At 39.1% G+C, this 16,079-nt stretch overlaps 2 protein-coding genes and 1 pseudogene across 2 annotated transcripts; 1 reads left to right on the plus strand and 2 right to left on the minus strand.

Moving 5' to 3' along the window:
* Positions 1-3,378: 3,378 nt before the first annotated feature.
* On the plus strand, positions 3,379-6,135 carry LOC112350318 (leucine-rich repeat receptor-like serine/threonine-protein kinase At1g17230). Its single transcript, XM_024686292.1, has one exon. The coding sequence runs from the start codon at positions 3,379-3,381 to the stop codon at positions 6,133-6,135; it is 2,757 nt and encodes a 918-aa protein (XP_024542060.1).
* A 301-nt stretch (positions 6,136-6,436) lies between these two features.
* Positions 6,437-7,672, minus strand: LOC112350319 (pentatricopeptide repeat-containing protein DOT4, chloroplastic-like). Its single transcript, XM_024686293.1, has 3 exons — positions 7,279-7,672; positions 6,921-7,166; positions 6,437-6,807 (listed from the first exon to the last, which is right to left on the minus strand). Exons 1-3 carry the CDS (start codon positions 7,670-7,672, stop codon positions 6,437-6,439), a joined length of 1,011 nt encoding a protein of 336 aa, XP_024542061.1.
* Positions 7,673-7,819: 147 nt separating this feature from the next.
* Positions 7,820-16,079, minus strand: part of LOC9647452 — an 11,872-nt pseudogene continuing 3,612 nt past the window's right edge.

Here is a 16,079-nt window from a genome sequence, read left to right on the forward strand (position 1 = left end):
TTAATGCTTTACTTTAGAAAAATAAATAACTAGCAATACAAACATATGAATTAATCAAGTTTAGATTTTCTGATTTAGATTTTTTATGAATTTATACATTATCCACTAATTTAAGAGTATTAGATTATATATAAAATATTTTTACTTATATTTTCTTCACCATTACTGACAGTAAAGTTTTAAAAATAAAATATTCTTTAATTTAGACTGTGAATTAAATTAAAAATAACACTATTCTTTCAGTGATATAAATTTGTTTTTATCTCACAAAATTAATAGTAAACATTTGTTTTATAAACCATATGCCTTGTCGTATTAAAAAAGTTCATTTAATTAAATTTATTTTAAAATATTTTTATTCAGCTATATCAAGATATGCATATATTATTTTTTACTTAATAAATATTTAGTTTTCTAATTTTTTTTTCAAATAAATATATTAGTAACTGTTCATCATATAAATGGGAAGAAACTATGATTTATTGTTTAGCTTTTTATTACAATAGCTTGAAACATGTTATTACTAAATGTTGAAATCTTTAAAATAGGATTTGGATCAGTTAACTCTTTTGATAATAAATTTTTTTGTAAATAAAATTATTTACCATATAATCTTGAATAATATTTAATGGATATATATTAAATATTTATTTTAAGGAAGACTTCTTACTTGGAAGAGCTCTTATATTTTTCCTTTTACATTAGAGTGTATTTACAATATTTCTATTTTATTTAAAGCCTTCTTATTTTTAGTTGGCATATCTCTCTGGAAAATTAAATCATAAAATTATTTTCAGAAATTTTAAACTAACTTCTAATCCCAATCTCCTAATCATAGTGCTAAATCTATGCAATTTATCATTGTAAGCACTTTAAAAGACTCTATATTATCAATTAATAATTTATTTTGATAACTTGTTAATATCTAAGTTCCATGATCAATTTTTCTATCACATCACAGCCACATATTTTACTTTATTCTACATACAACTAAGTCTTTTTTAGTACTTAATTCATAATTTTTACCAGTAATAGTTTTATATAAAGGTTCGAAAACATTCTTAAATATATGCATATAATCCTTTAAAAATGCTATTGGCAAGTTATAAAAATATGGAAGTTGATAAAATGTGAATATAACCATTTGATATCATTAGGTAATGATATTTGATCTTCTTGTCTAACCAAATAATAATATATTGCTTATTGTTCTGGAGTCATTTCTCACTCTTACGTTCTACTAATAGACCTAAATGGATGATCCATAGGTAAACACCAATGACCAATATATATGCATTTTTATAAACTTCGTGACTATATTCCAAGAATCCAGGTCCATAGTCTAAGTAAAAGCATTTTCCCATTAGTTTGAAGTTTTGAACAAAATTATAATCCAGGAAAATCATGAATAAACTATCACATTGCTTCTTTAAGCTTTAAAAACTGTTGACCCTCTGGCTTAGAATTATCTTTCCATGGCACTCCATCCCATAATTGTTTCAACTCTTCCAAAAATAATAACCAATAAATATGAAGTACCTTAGGAAGTTTTGGGCCTAGAAAAATTATAAATATAAATATTTCATTTTATTTTTTAAATAATACCTGGTATAATCATAATAAGAAATATAAATGAATGGTTAATTGCTAGAGTTGGTGGTATATTATTATTAATTGCAACAATTGCCTAACATGAATATATTTTTGCCATTAATTTTGTCGGAGATAGATCATTTGCAGCCATAGTAAGATGTATATTTCTTGGATCTACTGCAAAATTTGGGTAATCATCTTAGAATTTTTTGTAAGTTGAACCATTTGTAGGCATTCTCATTATTCCATTAGTGGATCATTGATAAAATGATAAGTTATATATTGTGTTATTTCTCTACATTGAAATTATTATTGAAGTCAAAGTATAATAGAGAAATAGTGCATTATTTTCTCAGGTATATAATTGTTAAAATCTTTGTGCTTTCTAGCAATAGAAATTTGATAAAATTGAAGGTCTTTATTCTCCTTATGAAATAACATAAAATCATTGAAGCATGAATCAATCTTTTTATAGGTAAGTCCATTATGTTTAGTGATATTTACCACTTCCTTATAATTATTTGAAAACTTTTATTTGTAGGCAACATTTTTGTAAAGATCCTTCATCCAAATAATGAAAAATTTAATACTAAATAATAAATAAAAATTAATTACCTTACAAAATGATCTGTTGCTTGGCTTGATATTCTAGTAATAATTTGCACATCTAGAATCCTTAAACCAGCCAACAAAATAGAAGCACTTGCTCCTTTATAAATAGGTAATAAATTGTTTTCATTTCCATGTAAGTAATCTTTAAAATAATTAAATATATTATCATCCTCAAAATCATCATTGCCACTACCATTACCACCACTCAAATTAATATAACAATCATTTGGAACTATAGAGCTTTTATCAATTTCAAAAAATTGTTGTACTAAAGTAGTAGATCTGCATAATCTAATCCCTTGAATATCTTCCATTGAAAACCATGCATTATGTGGTGATAAAGTATGTTTACCATAAAGACAAATATAATTTATGATAATTTGTATAAGGTAAATATAATTACTTCTACACCTTAAACACTAACATGCAACTCTCATTCCTAAATCCTGAACAAAAAGCTTAATACAGATCTGAGGAAGAAAACAAAGTTCTTTTATTAGGAAATTATATGTTAAAAGTGGGTACATTATACTGCTATTAGTAATTTAGTTGATGTAAATATTGTTGAAATTTATGACTAAAACTTTTGGAACTACAAACCTTAAGAACTTACATTTTAGTCACAGTTTAAAAGTTGTAAATTGCAACTCTAATTAGCAACATATATGAGCTTATCTAGCTTTAAAGAATATGTTACTACAAATTATGATTTATATTTTAGTTGTAAAGGACAACTATAATTTCCAACTTAAATTTGAGTAATTATAAAGCTATCACAAATTAGAACTTAAAATTTGTAATAAAGCCAATTTGCTACTAACATTAAATTGAGTTGATTACAACTTAGATTTCCAACAAACACAAAAACTTTGTTGGAAAAACATATCATTATAATGCTTTTACGGACTGGTGGAAGTCAAGTCTAAGTCTTGACCTGTCGAAGTCCACATTCTATCCACCGTGGCCAAAAAATCACCACAAAAAAAAATTGTACAAAAATCTATGTTATATAATATAGTTGATAGCCCAGTATACCAATGGCAAATCCCAAGTCCCCCACTTTATTGACTACCTCAATTGTGCCAAGAATTGGTTATCAAATGTGCGTGTAAACTCTGCAAAAAGAAGAACCTCATCTTTCATGATAGCGTTCACTCTTTGATGTTCTGATCCATGGCCATGTCTTTCGCGGATTTGCTGCTGCCTTTGTTTCTACTCGTCTTTCTCACAAGATCCCGGTCACAGTGCCCCACAAATCCATCTGCAATCGTGAACGACACACAGGTTCTTCTCTCTCTCCGTGACAGGCTTGGCATCAAAGTGTGGAACGAGACTGCCAATCCAAGAGCATGGCGGGGAGTGGAGTGGAGCTCGGACAACCAAGTGGAGGGCCTCGCTCTGTCCAGGTTTAATCTCTCGGGAGTTTTTCCTGCCACCTGGGCCGAGCTTCCATCGCTGGCTCGCCTGGACCTCTCGCAAAACGGCCTCTCCTCGCTGGAAGTCCCTTGCAAAAATACGCAGCTCAACCTCCTCAACTTGAGCTCCAATTCCCTGCAAGAGTTCCCCGGAAATCTCTCCATCCTCGAGAGTTTGGAAAGCCTGGACCTCAGTGGGAACAACTTAACAGTGGCCAGACTCCCAAAGTTTAGCTTGACCCTGCGATCGCTCAACCTGTCCATCAACAACTTAACTGGGAACTTTTCCATTGGTGGTAACCTGGGACTGGAGGCACTGGAACTCTCGCACAACGGACTCAGCGGCTCCATTCCAGAAACTTTCGGGGAGATGACGAACTTGACACGCCTGGACATATCGTACAACAGGTTTAGCGGAGATCTACCCAATATTTGGAGCAAGAACTTGGAGCTCAGGTACATGCGTATCTCCGAAAATTCGCTCCAGGGTGGTTTGCCACCGAGCTTGAGAAGGCTACGCAAGCTCTCGGAATTACGCGCTGCATACAACTCTCTCTCCGGGCCACTGGAGCTGGAAGATGGCGACTTTGCAAGCATCGAGGTTTTGCACCTCGGGCTAAACGGGTTTAACAAAACGATCCCGGCTACGCTGGGAAACTTGAGGAACTTGAAGATCCTGGTTCTCATGGGGAATCGTTTTAGTGGCGCCATACCTCCGGAGCTTGGAAACTGGTCGAACATCAGAGAGATATGGCTCGACAGCAATAACTTGACTGGAACAATCCCAGGCGAGCTCTCGAAGCTCTCGCATCTCCAGAAGCTGGTTCTCAGGGGGAATCGTTTTAGTGGCGCCATACCTCCGGACCTTGGGAACTGCTCGAACATCAGAGAGATATGGCTCGACAGCAATAACTTGACTGGAACAATCCCAGGCGAGCTCTCGAAGCTCTCGCATCTCCAGAAGCTGGTTCTCACGGGGAATCGTTTTAGTGGTGCCATACCTCCGGACCTTGGAAACTGGTCGAACATCAGAGAGATATGGCTCGACAGCAATAACTTGACTGGAACAATCCCAGGCGAGCTCTCGAAGCTCTCGCATCTCCAGAAGCTGGTTCTCAGGGGGAATCGTTTTAGTGGCGCCATACCTCCGGAGCTTGGAAACTGGTCGAACATCAGAGAGATATGGCTCGACAGCAATAACTTGACTGGAACAATCCCAGGCGAGCTCTCGAAGCTCTCGCATCTCCAGAAGCTGGTTCTCAGGGGGAATCGTTTTAGTGGCGCCATACCTCCGGACCTTGGGAACTGCTCGAACATCAGAGAGATATGGCTCGACAGCAATAACTTGACTGGAACAATCCCAGGCGAGCTCTCGAAGCTCTCGCATCTCCAGAAGCTGGTTCTCACGGGGAATCGTTTTAGTGGCGCCATACCTCCAGAGCTTGGAAACTGGTCGAACATCAAAGAGATATGGCTCGATAGCAATAACTTGACTGGAACAATCCCAGGCGAGCTCTCGAAGCTCTCGCATCTCCAGCAGCTAGTTCTCAGCAGGAACGACATCGGCGGGGAGCTCCCTTCCGGACTCTCCAACTGCACCGAGCTCGTCCGTCTCTCGCTGAACCAGAACAAGTTCTCTGGAAATCTCCCTGACAGCTTCGGGAATTTGAGTCGCCTGCTCATTCTAGAGCTTTCTAGCAACGATCTTGTCGGTTCAATCCCGGCCATGTTGCAAACCATGTCGTCTCTGCAGTTCCTCTTCCTCTCAAACAACAGATTCAGTGGCTCCATACCGGACTGGCTTCCCAGGCTCACGAACTTACGAGCCATGGACTTCTCGGTTAACAGGTTCTCTGGGGAGATGCCGGAAAGCATTGGCCGACTGTTTGCCAACGTCCAGCTTTACGACCAGAACAAACGGTCTGTGATGATTCAAACCGAGCGAGGACTCGTCTACAACGGTTTCGCCTTCCCGACCTACATAGACTTCTCCTTCAACCAGCTGACTGGAAGCATTCCAGCTGCCATTGGCGACCTCTACAAGCTCCAGGGGTTGTACCTGAGCCACAACCAGCTAACAGGTCCCATTCCCGAGTCCCTGGGGAAGGCAAGGAATCTCTCCTGGGTGGGGCTCGCAAGCAATCGTCTCAATGGCTCCATACCATCGTCCGTGGCGGACCTCTCGTTTCTCACCATCTTCGACGTCTCCAACAACAGCCTGGTGGGACGGATACCTGACAGCCCGCAACTCTCGTCCATGGACGCGGCTCTCTTCGCTGGGAATCAGCTCTGTGGCTTGCCACTGACCAACACCTGTTCGAGCACTGCTATGCCGCCACACAAGCTTAGAACAGAGGGACAAGGTGGTAGCGAACAGGACCAAAGAGAGGTGACAACACTTGTCAGCGTTGCCATCTTCGTGGCAGCCGCCTTCAACGCGTTCTTCTGGACCTATTTTGCGGCAAACCGCAGAGCTCATTCCCAGCTCTGTGGATGCTGGCAATCAAATCTCTAGCTCGTCCACCATGTTGCTGCCGTCCTTTCTACCTTCCAGTTTGTAATCGACCGCTTGATGAAGTGAACTCTTCTTATCCGCTTTCAAGGCCGCCTCCTGTATAGTCTTGAGCTTATCATGATCCTCCCACAGCCCCGCGCTCCGGTAGATGCTCGCCATCAGAACGTACGCAGCCGAGTCATTCTCGTCGATCTTCGTCAGTGCCTCGAACGCAATCCTCCCCACTTCCACTTACGGAAGGCCCCGAGGACGATCCTCCAAACCACAGCATCCGCTCTCAAAGGCATGCTCTCGAGGACTTTCACGGCCTCTTCCAGTCGGTTAAGAGATCCACCAAGCTGCTGTAGTGATGAATCCCGCAAACAATGCCAGAGTCCGGGTCCATTGCCTGGAAAAACTCCCTGCCTCGTTCAACTAGGCCGCCGTGGCTGCAAGCAGTGATGACCGAGACAAACGTGATTGCGTTTGCTCGCACGCCATCTTCTCGCATCTCGCGAAAGGCTTCGAACACGCGTGACGTGTCACCCTGTTGGCCGAATCCTGTGATCAGTGCATTCCAGGCGACGATATCTCGGACTGCCAGAGATCCAAACAAGTGCTCGGCCGCACTCATAACTCCGCACTTCCTGTAGAAGTTTACTCCCCACAACTTGATCGTCTTCCAGCCCACGCCTGTAAAGCTCAGTCTGGAGTTTCCTTCCAGCTAGGCCGTAAGTCCCGCTACAAGAGTCTGAGAGTTTGGAGCACAGTCCACTCCAAGAGTTCCAGCCCGAGCTCACTCTCACCGTTGTCTATATATCCCTGTATCAAGCTCGTCCAAACGATAACGTCCAGGCTAGGCATGCGTTTGAAAACTGCTCGAGCTTTCACCATATCTCCACACTTGGGATACATGTCCACCAAGCTGCTCCCGACAAATCTGTGCTCGCAGCGTCCAAACTTCGCAGCGAGAGAATGAATCTCCATCCACTTTTCTAGGCTCTGGATTCGCACTAGCTTTCCATCTTCTCGCGGAACAGGTGGCTCGGACGCTGAAAGGTGGACGCAGGCCATGAGCGCAGCAACAAACGTTCTCTCGTCCGGATCGTTCTCCCGAGCCATGCCGAAGAACAGCTCCAAGGCCAGCTTGCTGTCTCCACTTACATCGGCCAGCCATGCCATCGAAGACCCTGCGAGCTTCCTCTAGCTTCTCACACTTCGCGTACATATCGATCAGAGTGTTCCCCACGAACACGTCCTCACAGCACCTGGTGTTTGAAGCTTCACCGTGGATAGCCACCCCGGTTTCCAAGCTCTTTCTCTTCACGAGTTTGCCGTCGACATCCACCGCTTCTTCTCGCATTGCCGAGCTCGCACAGGCGGCAAGCGCAGCAACACACGTCCGAGGGCTTGGACAGCACCCAGATAGCTTCATATCTTCGAAGAACACGAGAGCCAGCTCGCTTTCCCCGTTGTCCACAAAGCCTTGTATCAAGCTCGTCCAGAGCACGACATCACGACGAGGCATGCTCTCGAAAACCATCCGCGCGTCGACCATGCTCCCACACTTTGAGTACCTGTCACTTGGCTGCTCCCCACGAAGATATCTCCACAGCAGTGGCTTTTCACAGCTCCATCGTGAACAGCGAGCTCCTTCTCCAGGCTCTTCGTCTTCACCATCTTTTGGTGGCCTCCTCTTTCACTGCTAGATTCGCACAGCCCTTGGCAGCAGCAACGAAAGTCCAAGACTTTGGCGAGCAGTCCATTTTCCCAAAGAACTCGAGAGCGACCTCGCTTTCTCGTCTTCCTTCGCCGCGAGGCTGCTACAAGCCTTTGCCGCGTCTTGGAGTTTGGCTTGCAGCCCGACCGCCTGGCTTGCATCCTCTCGAAGATCGCTGCCCAGTATCAAGGACATCACGTTTGGGTGAAGAATGCTGTCGAACACACGGCGGGAATCCTCCATGCTGCCGCATTTCGCGTACATGTCCACAAGCGCATTGACAACATGGATCCCCAGCTGCTTGCTCTCCGCCGCCTGGGCGATCCACGCCCAGGCGCATATTGCCCTTGCGCAAATCCCTTGTGACCTTCAACGCCGACACCTGCTGATCGGGCGCCCGCGGCGGCGCTGCCGAAGGAGCGAATGCTGGTGCGGCGCATCGAATCGCTGCCGTCGCCAAGTCTCATCCATCGCAAGAGCCCTAAATATTTGCTAGCAACATGGAAATTCAACCAAGGCCGTCGATTCAAGAATATCTGACGGTTGGAAATGAATCGGGGACCATTAGCCTGGAAAAACCTTGAGGTACTCAGGAAAAATCGCCCTGTACAACCCAGCGTAGCCTTGGGTGCGAACAATGTGCCTCAGCGCGCTCGCAATCCCAGGCTTGTAAGCCGGTGTCCATCTCTGGTCGCCCTGTATACTTAATATACATATCTAATCAATATAATTCATTGGGAGTAGGTAAAAATACCATAATATAACTAGTAAATTTTAGAAATATAATAAATTTACTTTTAAATAGGCCAGAAAAAAAAGTTATATAGAGAATGGATAAAAGTGAAAATACAAGTGATAGAGAGGAAACTATTAATATTTTATCCACTTGAAAAGTTCTTCACCACTTAAGAAATAATAAGCTTAAATAGAATATTAATTATATAGTATTTTAATTCCTTTAGAAAAAATAAATATCTTTAATTTTCTTAAGAGGAGAAATTAAAAAGCTATAAGCTCCTAAATTTTGACTTCTTCACCCCTAAGGACACTTAACTCAAGATATCTCAAAACTTTTAACCGATTGAAAAAAAAAGTACACTCTTATTCATAAGACCTTTCTTTCTATATTTGAACATTATAAATTATCTTTCAATTTATTTTCTTTGGTTGTTAAGAATTCATCACACTTTCCTACAAGTTTACACCCTCGTGAATGGAATTTGGGAGTCACCAAAGAGCCCCACTCTTTTGACATCTTACCCCTCGGGTCATACCAAATATCTTGACACTTTACCCTTTGGTTCGATCAACATGTAATACGATTCCCGTAACCAACCAACAGTATCAAACCCAGAATTGCCCTAGCCGGAACAAATTAAATCTACCAAATATTACTCAATATATAATGTGATTCCCCTAACCAAGAATCGCACTAACCAACCAATAGTATTAAAACCAAGACCTCTTGAATCACATTAACCAATCAATAGTGTTGAACCCAAGACCTCTTTAATACTAAATGTAAGGTCTTAAATTTAGACTTCCCAAGAAGTTACTCAACTTAAACTCAACGACACTTAACCCTAAATATCCTAAAGCCCTTAATCAATTAAAAAAAGGGTGCACTCTTATTCATAGGCCTTTTCCTTTTATATTTGAACCTTATAGACTGTCTTTCGAGTTATTCTCTTTGGTTGCTAACAAAAACATTTAAGGTTACCAAATGGTATTAATTAAAAAATAAGCAAGTATATTTCTAAGGGCAATTTGTAATACATATGGATTTTACCCTTTATCCTATGGTGATTTACCATAAGATAACCATGAAGTATGTGTTATATGCCACGTGTTCAAAAGACAATGGTGTGGAACCCAAGTTTCAAGGCCTTAGGCAATTGAATGAAAGAACAGTGCCAAACTTTTAAGTATGGACCTAAAGAGTGAAAGTATTAGAGCATGAAGCAACTCTCAAATGTAGAGCCTAAGGAGCGAAGGGACAGGAGCATAAAGCAACTTGGAAGCATCAAACATCCCAATGCTAGGATTAACACGCAAAACGAAGCTAAATAAAGTTTAACACTATTTTAGCATATTAGTGGCATGGAATTTAGGTTTAGACCCAAGCCAAACACAAAACAAGGACAACACATAAATTCCAAATATATAGTAAGGATAGTGAGTAAATCATGCAAATTTGAGGTATAGTCTGCTATAGCACCAAGCTAGAGCTTGTAGAGGAATGTCACCTTTTGTGCTGCTTTTTGCACGGAGCTTTTGTCAAGGTCTCCTTCCAGGCTCTCCGCAAGATATGACATATGGTATGGTTGAACCGGAGGTGACATTCAAGTAGTGAGTAATGAAGAGCGTGAAGCATTGGACCTCTTGGAGAAGGTGATGGACTGTCGCATACGCGATGGCGACGCCGTTGTGCGTGCTGGTTCCTCTTCCCAGCTCGATGATGACTACCAGCGAGCGAGAAGTTGCCTTGTGGAGAATAGTTGAAGTTTCACTCAGCTCCTCGAAAAACGTACTGGAGCCCCTCTGGATTCTGTCCATCGCCCCCATTCTCGTAAACACGGCATCAAATACATGCAGTTTGGCTGTCACGGCTGGAACATACGATCCTATCTGCACGATAACAAAACATACGGAGTGAAAAGAAATAAAGATAGTTGCGAACCTGGGACATGATTGTGATTAGAGCAACTTGACGGATGTAGCAACTTTTACCACCCATGTTTGGACCAGTGATTATTTGCGATCGTTCACCCTCACCAGAAAGAACTGTGTCATTTGGTACAAATGCATCTTGCAGAGTCGAATCTAGGACCTGCTCATGGAAAGAAATCTCAGTAATAATATTAAACCACAAGAGCAAAAGAAACAAACCGGATGTCGACCACCTTCTATCTTCAAAAGGCACGCTTCATCCACGAACTCCGGTCGAACATACCCCTGAAGCACATTTTCATTCAGATAAGCGTTGAAAAACACAAGGAGACAGACCTGATTGCACGAGACAACAGCAAGGGAATCAAGACAGTCGAGAGCTGCTAGTGCCTGTACTGCAGCCCGGAACTCCATGTGATAGGAGGTAAAGTCAGTCAGGAACATGTCCCATGCTTTGGCGCAAGATATATTTAATTGCTCCTTTGCAAGTGCCATTCTTTCCGATGCTTCCAAGACCTCCGGAGGATGATAGCGGTTTGCCTTTTTCGTACCAATCTGCAGGTACACGCTGCGCACATGGAACCTGAAACTACAAGCTTTTAGCAATCAAATAACTGAATTGAGAAAAAGAAAGTACCTCGACCAAAAACGACGTTTCCAAGACGCTCAAGTATTCCAGATTTGAACACTTCAACAGTTTCCGATAACTGGGAAGAAAACTTTCGAGATCCTCCTCAATACTTTTTATGTTCTCTTTGCATTCGTCTACCTGAAACACGACTTAAGCGAAGTCTGGGAAACGATAACAAACCTCGGGATACTGGCCGGCAACAAACAAGTTAATCTTATCCCCGGCAACTGCTGCCTCTGCATTCAAACTTGTCACAAGCTTGTTTGCGTGATCTATCACTGAAGTTGAAGTCACTGCGGAGATTAGCCTGCTGAGGAGCGCAGACCTGGTGTCGCGAACCCGTTGAAACTGCGACGCTGCTTTCATAATCGCATTAATCACGTTAATGAACTGCAGCAAACATTACGGTCAGAAAGAATAACAACAGGATTACAGAAAAGGAAAGGTGCCTCATACGTTGCTGTTTTGTGATAAATTCTTGTGATACCACGCTCAAGATCAGGCAATTTTCCCAGCAGCAACAACGTTGAAGCTAAAGTTGCAACTGTTGTACCTCTGCCTTTATCTCCAATGGATTCGGCAATTTCCGCAACGGCGTCTAAACGTTGAGAAATAAGCATGCGGTCTCTTAACGGATGGGTCACCTGAAAATAGACATGAATGAAAAAACGAAAAATCCAAGATTGTGACTGAGACCAAACTCCTTACCCAATACTTAAGCAGCCTCACGCCAAAAGCAGTTTTTGTGTGGTTCATAAGCCAGAATAAAGATCCGTTTTCAGTACCATCAGTTTGGTTATGTAGAATCTAGAAAGAAAAAACTTGTTACTGCGTAAGTAAACGTCGCATTCAGTGATTACCTCAAGCTGGCGGATGGTATTGGGCGAGAGCGTCATCTCTTGCTGTCCGGCAAATGGTCGGAAAAGAGCTCCTAAGCGCAATACATTTTCCAGATGAAACTGCTTCAGATAAGCAAATATATGCGCAAACGCAGCAACCACGATTTCTGGCATCGTCATCAACGCCTGCAAACTTCAATTCTCATCCGATAATGTAATCAAGACAACTAGAAAATTACCTCTAACCCTGCATCAACCTTCTCGTCCAGACAGCCTTTCTTAGAAGACGCCAAGCTCCCGTAGAAGTCCGCAAGAGCAGCAACAGTACCGCCATTTTCAAATGAGTTCTCAGGCGTCTTCTCGGCTCGAACATCTGCTGCGCCTGCATAGTCCATCAACAACTATAGAAAAATCACCATCATTCATATACAACCCGATCAGAGAAAAGAAAACAGCTTACCTTCTTTGTAGAAGTGGACAAGGACGCAGATAAAAAAAGTTCTGCGGGAGCACACGCAAGCAAGCGTGATTCCAGTTCCGTCCTGGTGACAGTGTCCATAAAGTGACCGTACATCACGTCTCCGGTCGAGGTTTCCACGGCCACCACCCCAAATCTAGCATCAAAACTTCCCCTCACTTCATCCTTTCCAGCGTTGCCCTTGTGCTCGGTGATTGCCTCCTCCACAACACACATGATATAGCTGCTAAGACGAATAGGTCCATCCCTTTCCCCGCTCTCTTCTCCCCCAAGAAACTCCCCGGCCTCGAGCATGGCCTTGGTATATAGCACCGAGAGATCTCTCGAGAACGGGCCAGCCTTGTTCGTCCCGTGAGCTTTGATAGCCACTGTCTCGGTCTGCTTGACAACGCCAACTTTGTAGCCAGCTTCCACAAGCCTTCTCACATGTACGTGCAGCCGGAACATTGGAACGCTGGCAGTGAGAAAGTTGTGGCTGTAGTAAGCAACGATTCCCAAAACATTGGCTGCTTTCTCCGCATCCTCTCCGAAAAATCGAAACTTGTATCCCACCTGGATGTCTGGGAATTTCTTCTTGAGCTCCACAATCTGCTGCTCCAGAGGAGTAAGCTTCTCCTTCACTGACGGCGGCTTTACATAAAAGGAGGAATTTCCACCACCGCCATCCCTGTCCCCCTCTCCAAGAAGAACATCTACACACTTTCTGCGCCTGTCTTTAATCGCTTCCCCCGATATTCTGCAATCGAAAAATTGAAACTTTGTATCCCACCTCAACAATGAGAAGAGTGTCTAGAAATTTCTTCCTGAGCTCCACAATCTGCTGCTACAGAGGAGTAAGCTTCTCCTTTCCTGACGGCAACTTTCCATCACAGGAGGAATTTCCATTAGAAGCATCCTGTCCCCAATAACATTTACAAAATTTCTATACTTGTGTGCTTGCTTTAGATGTAGAAGCCAGGTTGGGGTATTGATTGGCTGCATTCTCAGCTGGTCGTTTAAGATGACACGGCAATCATTCTTGAAAAGTTGGTGGCGGCAGTGATTAGTATATTTATTATAAGATTCTTATTTTATTTTATTAGAATAATATTATTTGTAGGTGAACCATATATTATAGCTTACTTGCTACACTAAATTTGAGAGGGAGATGGAAACTCTTTGGCTAACTATTTTCCTGTTGCATTTGTTAGTTATTATTGTTAGGTATTGCAAGAGTGAAATTTCTACAATATTTATCTTAGACTCATTGGTAGATTATAGAAATAATAATTACATTTTAAACACTTATGCAAAGGTCAATTTTCCTCCCTGTGAAAGAGAATTCCTTAGTGGAGCAAGAAGGAAATTTTCAAATGGAAATCTCATTCTTGATGTGAATAAAGTGTTTAACTTTGCCCATTTGCAACTCCATATTTGAATCTTTAATTAAGTCAACCATTTTTATCACCCACAAAGAATATATAGCAAGGTGTAAATTATAGAGATGTTAGATGTGGATTGTTCAATACTACTGAAAATACATTTTTAAGTTTGTTTAAAGATAATTCCTTTAATTTTTAATTTTTATCAAGAGAATTTTAAAATTATCCATGACCTATCTATCTACAAGTGAAATTTTTTATTAAAGATAAATATATATTCATATCTCAAATTGGTCTAAATGCAACATTAAACATTATAAATAAGTCTATATTTTACATAACATATGGATCTAATGATATAACTAATAGATATTATGAACCTGGTTCTTTTGTGCCAAGTCAATACATAATTTTAGAGTTTTTTGTCATTTTGATGCAATTTTATGATACTCAAATTTGGATAAATATAATTCATAGCTTTAAATTATTTTACAACCTTTTTATTTATGTTATAAGTCTTATATCAAGAAGAAGCATTCAAAATTGTGATTGTATAGTTATTTCTTTTAGGTTGTAATACACTCTTTTTTATTAGACACCATTAACTAACCTAAAAAATAGTAATACAATTTAACAGAAAGCTTAATTTAGTTTTATTTTATCTTAGATTAAATTTATCAGCACTCAACATTTTCTATGCAGACTTTTACATTATACTACTTGATATTGTTTAAAATCCTCTATCATATAATAAAATTTTATTAAAATGAAACAATTTATTGATAAATTTTAATTACGGAAAATTGTAACAAACTTCACAAATCTTAATGTTGGATGTTAAAATGTTATAGGACCAAGTCAAAAAAACATTAGTGACAGAATGTTTACCTTTCACTTCATCTTATTTAAATCCATTAAAGTATATTTATTGGAATCAATCTCATCCTAACTCCAAAATTTATAACATATTTACTGATCTATTTTGAATGAAAATGATTATATATATCCTATCAATATTTAACAACTAACTGTTATATAATAAAAGTTTAATACTAATTTTTGTTAGTCTGATTTTATTTAAAACTTTTATAAAAAATTTTAAACTGAAAATTTTTAAGTAATTTATAAATGTCTTAAATACTATATTATAATAATATTTACGTTTAATGTTTTACTTTAGAAAAATAAATAACTAGAAATATAAACATATGAATTAATTAAGTTTAGATTATCTGATTTAGATTTTTTTCTAAATTTAAACAATATCTACTAAATTAAAAGCATTAGATTATAAAAAAAATAGTTTTACTTATATTTTTTGACTATTACTGACATTTTAGTTTAAAAGATAAAATAATCTTCAATTTAGATAGTGAATTAAATTACAAATAACACTATTCTTCCATATATATAAATTTATTTTATCCCACAAAATTAATAGTAAACATTTCTTCTATAAACCCCATACAATGTTTTATTAACAAAGTTCGTTTAATGAAATTTATTTTAAAATTTTTGAATTTAGCTATATCAAGCTATGTATATATTGGATTTTACTTAATTAATCTTTGGTTTTTTCCTTGATGTTGGTTCAAATAAATATATTAGTAACTGTTCATTATATAAATGGGAAGAAACTATGATTTGTTATTTAACTTTTTATAACAATAGCTTGAAATTACTTATTACAAAAATTTGAAATATTTATAATAGGATTTGGATCAGTTAACTCTTTAAATAACAAATTTCTTTTATAAATAAAATTATTTACCATATAATCTTGAATAATATCTAATGAATAATTAATTAAATATTTATTTTAAAAAAGACTTCTTACTTGTAAGAGCTTTTGTTTTTTTCCTTTTACATTAGAGTGTATTTGCAATATTTCTTATTTTATTTAAATCCTTCTTATTTTTGGTTGCCATATCTCTCTGAAAAATTAAATCATAAAATTATTTTAGAGATCTTAAGCCAACTTCTAATTCAAATTTCCTAATCATAGTGCTAAATCTATGAAATTTATCAATTTAAGCACTTTAAAAGCTTCTATATTATCAATAAATAATTTATTTTGATAACTTGTTAATGTCCAAATTCCATGATCAATTTTTCCATCACCTCACAGCCACATATTTTCCTTTATTCTGCACACAACTAAATTTTTTTAGTACTTAATTCATCACTTTTACTAGTAATAGTTTTATATATAGTTTGAAAAGAATTCTTAAATATATGCATATAATCCTTTAAAAATGCTACTGGC

The sequence above is a fragment of the Selaginella moellendorffii genome, unplaced genomic scaffold (assembly GCF_000143415.4).
Source record: "Selaginella moellendorffii unplaced genomic scaffold, v1.0 SELMOscaffold_48, whole genome shotgun sequence".
Classification (NCBI taxonomy): domain Eukaryota; kingdom Viridiplantae; phylum Streptophyta; class Lycopodiopsida; order Selaginellales; family Selaginellaceae; genus Selaginella; species Selaginella moellendorffii.

Bases quoted from the DNA above. Each gene is read 5' to 3' on its own strand.
- LOC112350318 (XM_024686292.1), top strand. From the start codon at position 3,379: ATGGCCATGTCTTTCGCGGATTTGCTGCTGCCTTTGTTTCTACTCGTC.
- LOC112350319 (XM_024686293.1), bottom strand. From the start codon at position 7,672: ATGGTCGACGCGCGGATGGTTTTCGAGAGCATGCCTCGTCGTGATGTC. The intron at 7,167-7,278 runs GTAAGTGGAGAC...TCCACCTTTCAG, and splicing joins CGATGGCATGGCTGGCCGAT to CGTCCGAGCCACCTGTTCCG. The intron at 6,808-6,920 runs GTGAGAGTGAGC...TGAGCTTTACAG, and splicing joins ACAGGGATATATAGACAACG to GCGTGGGCTGGAAGACGATC.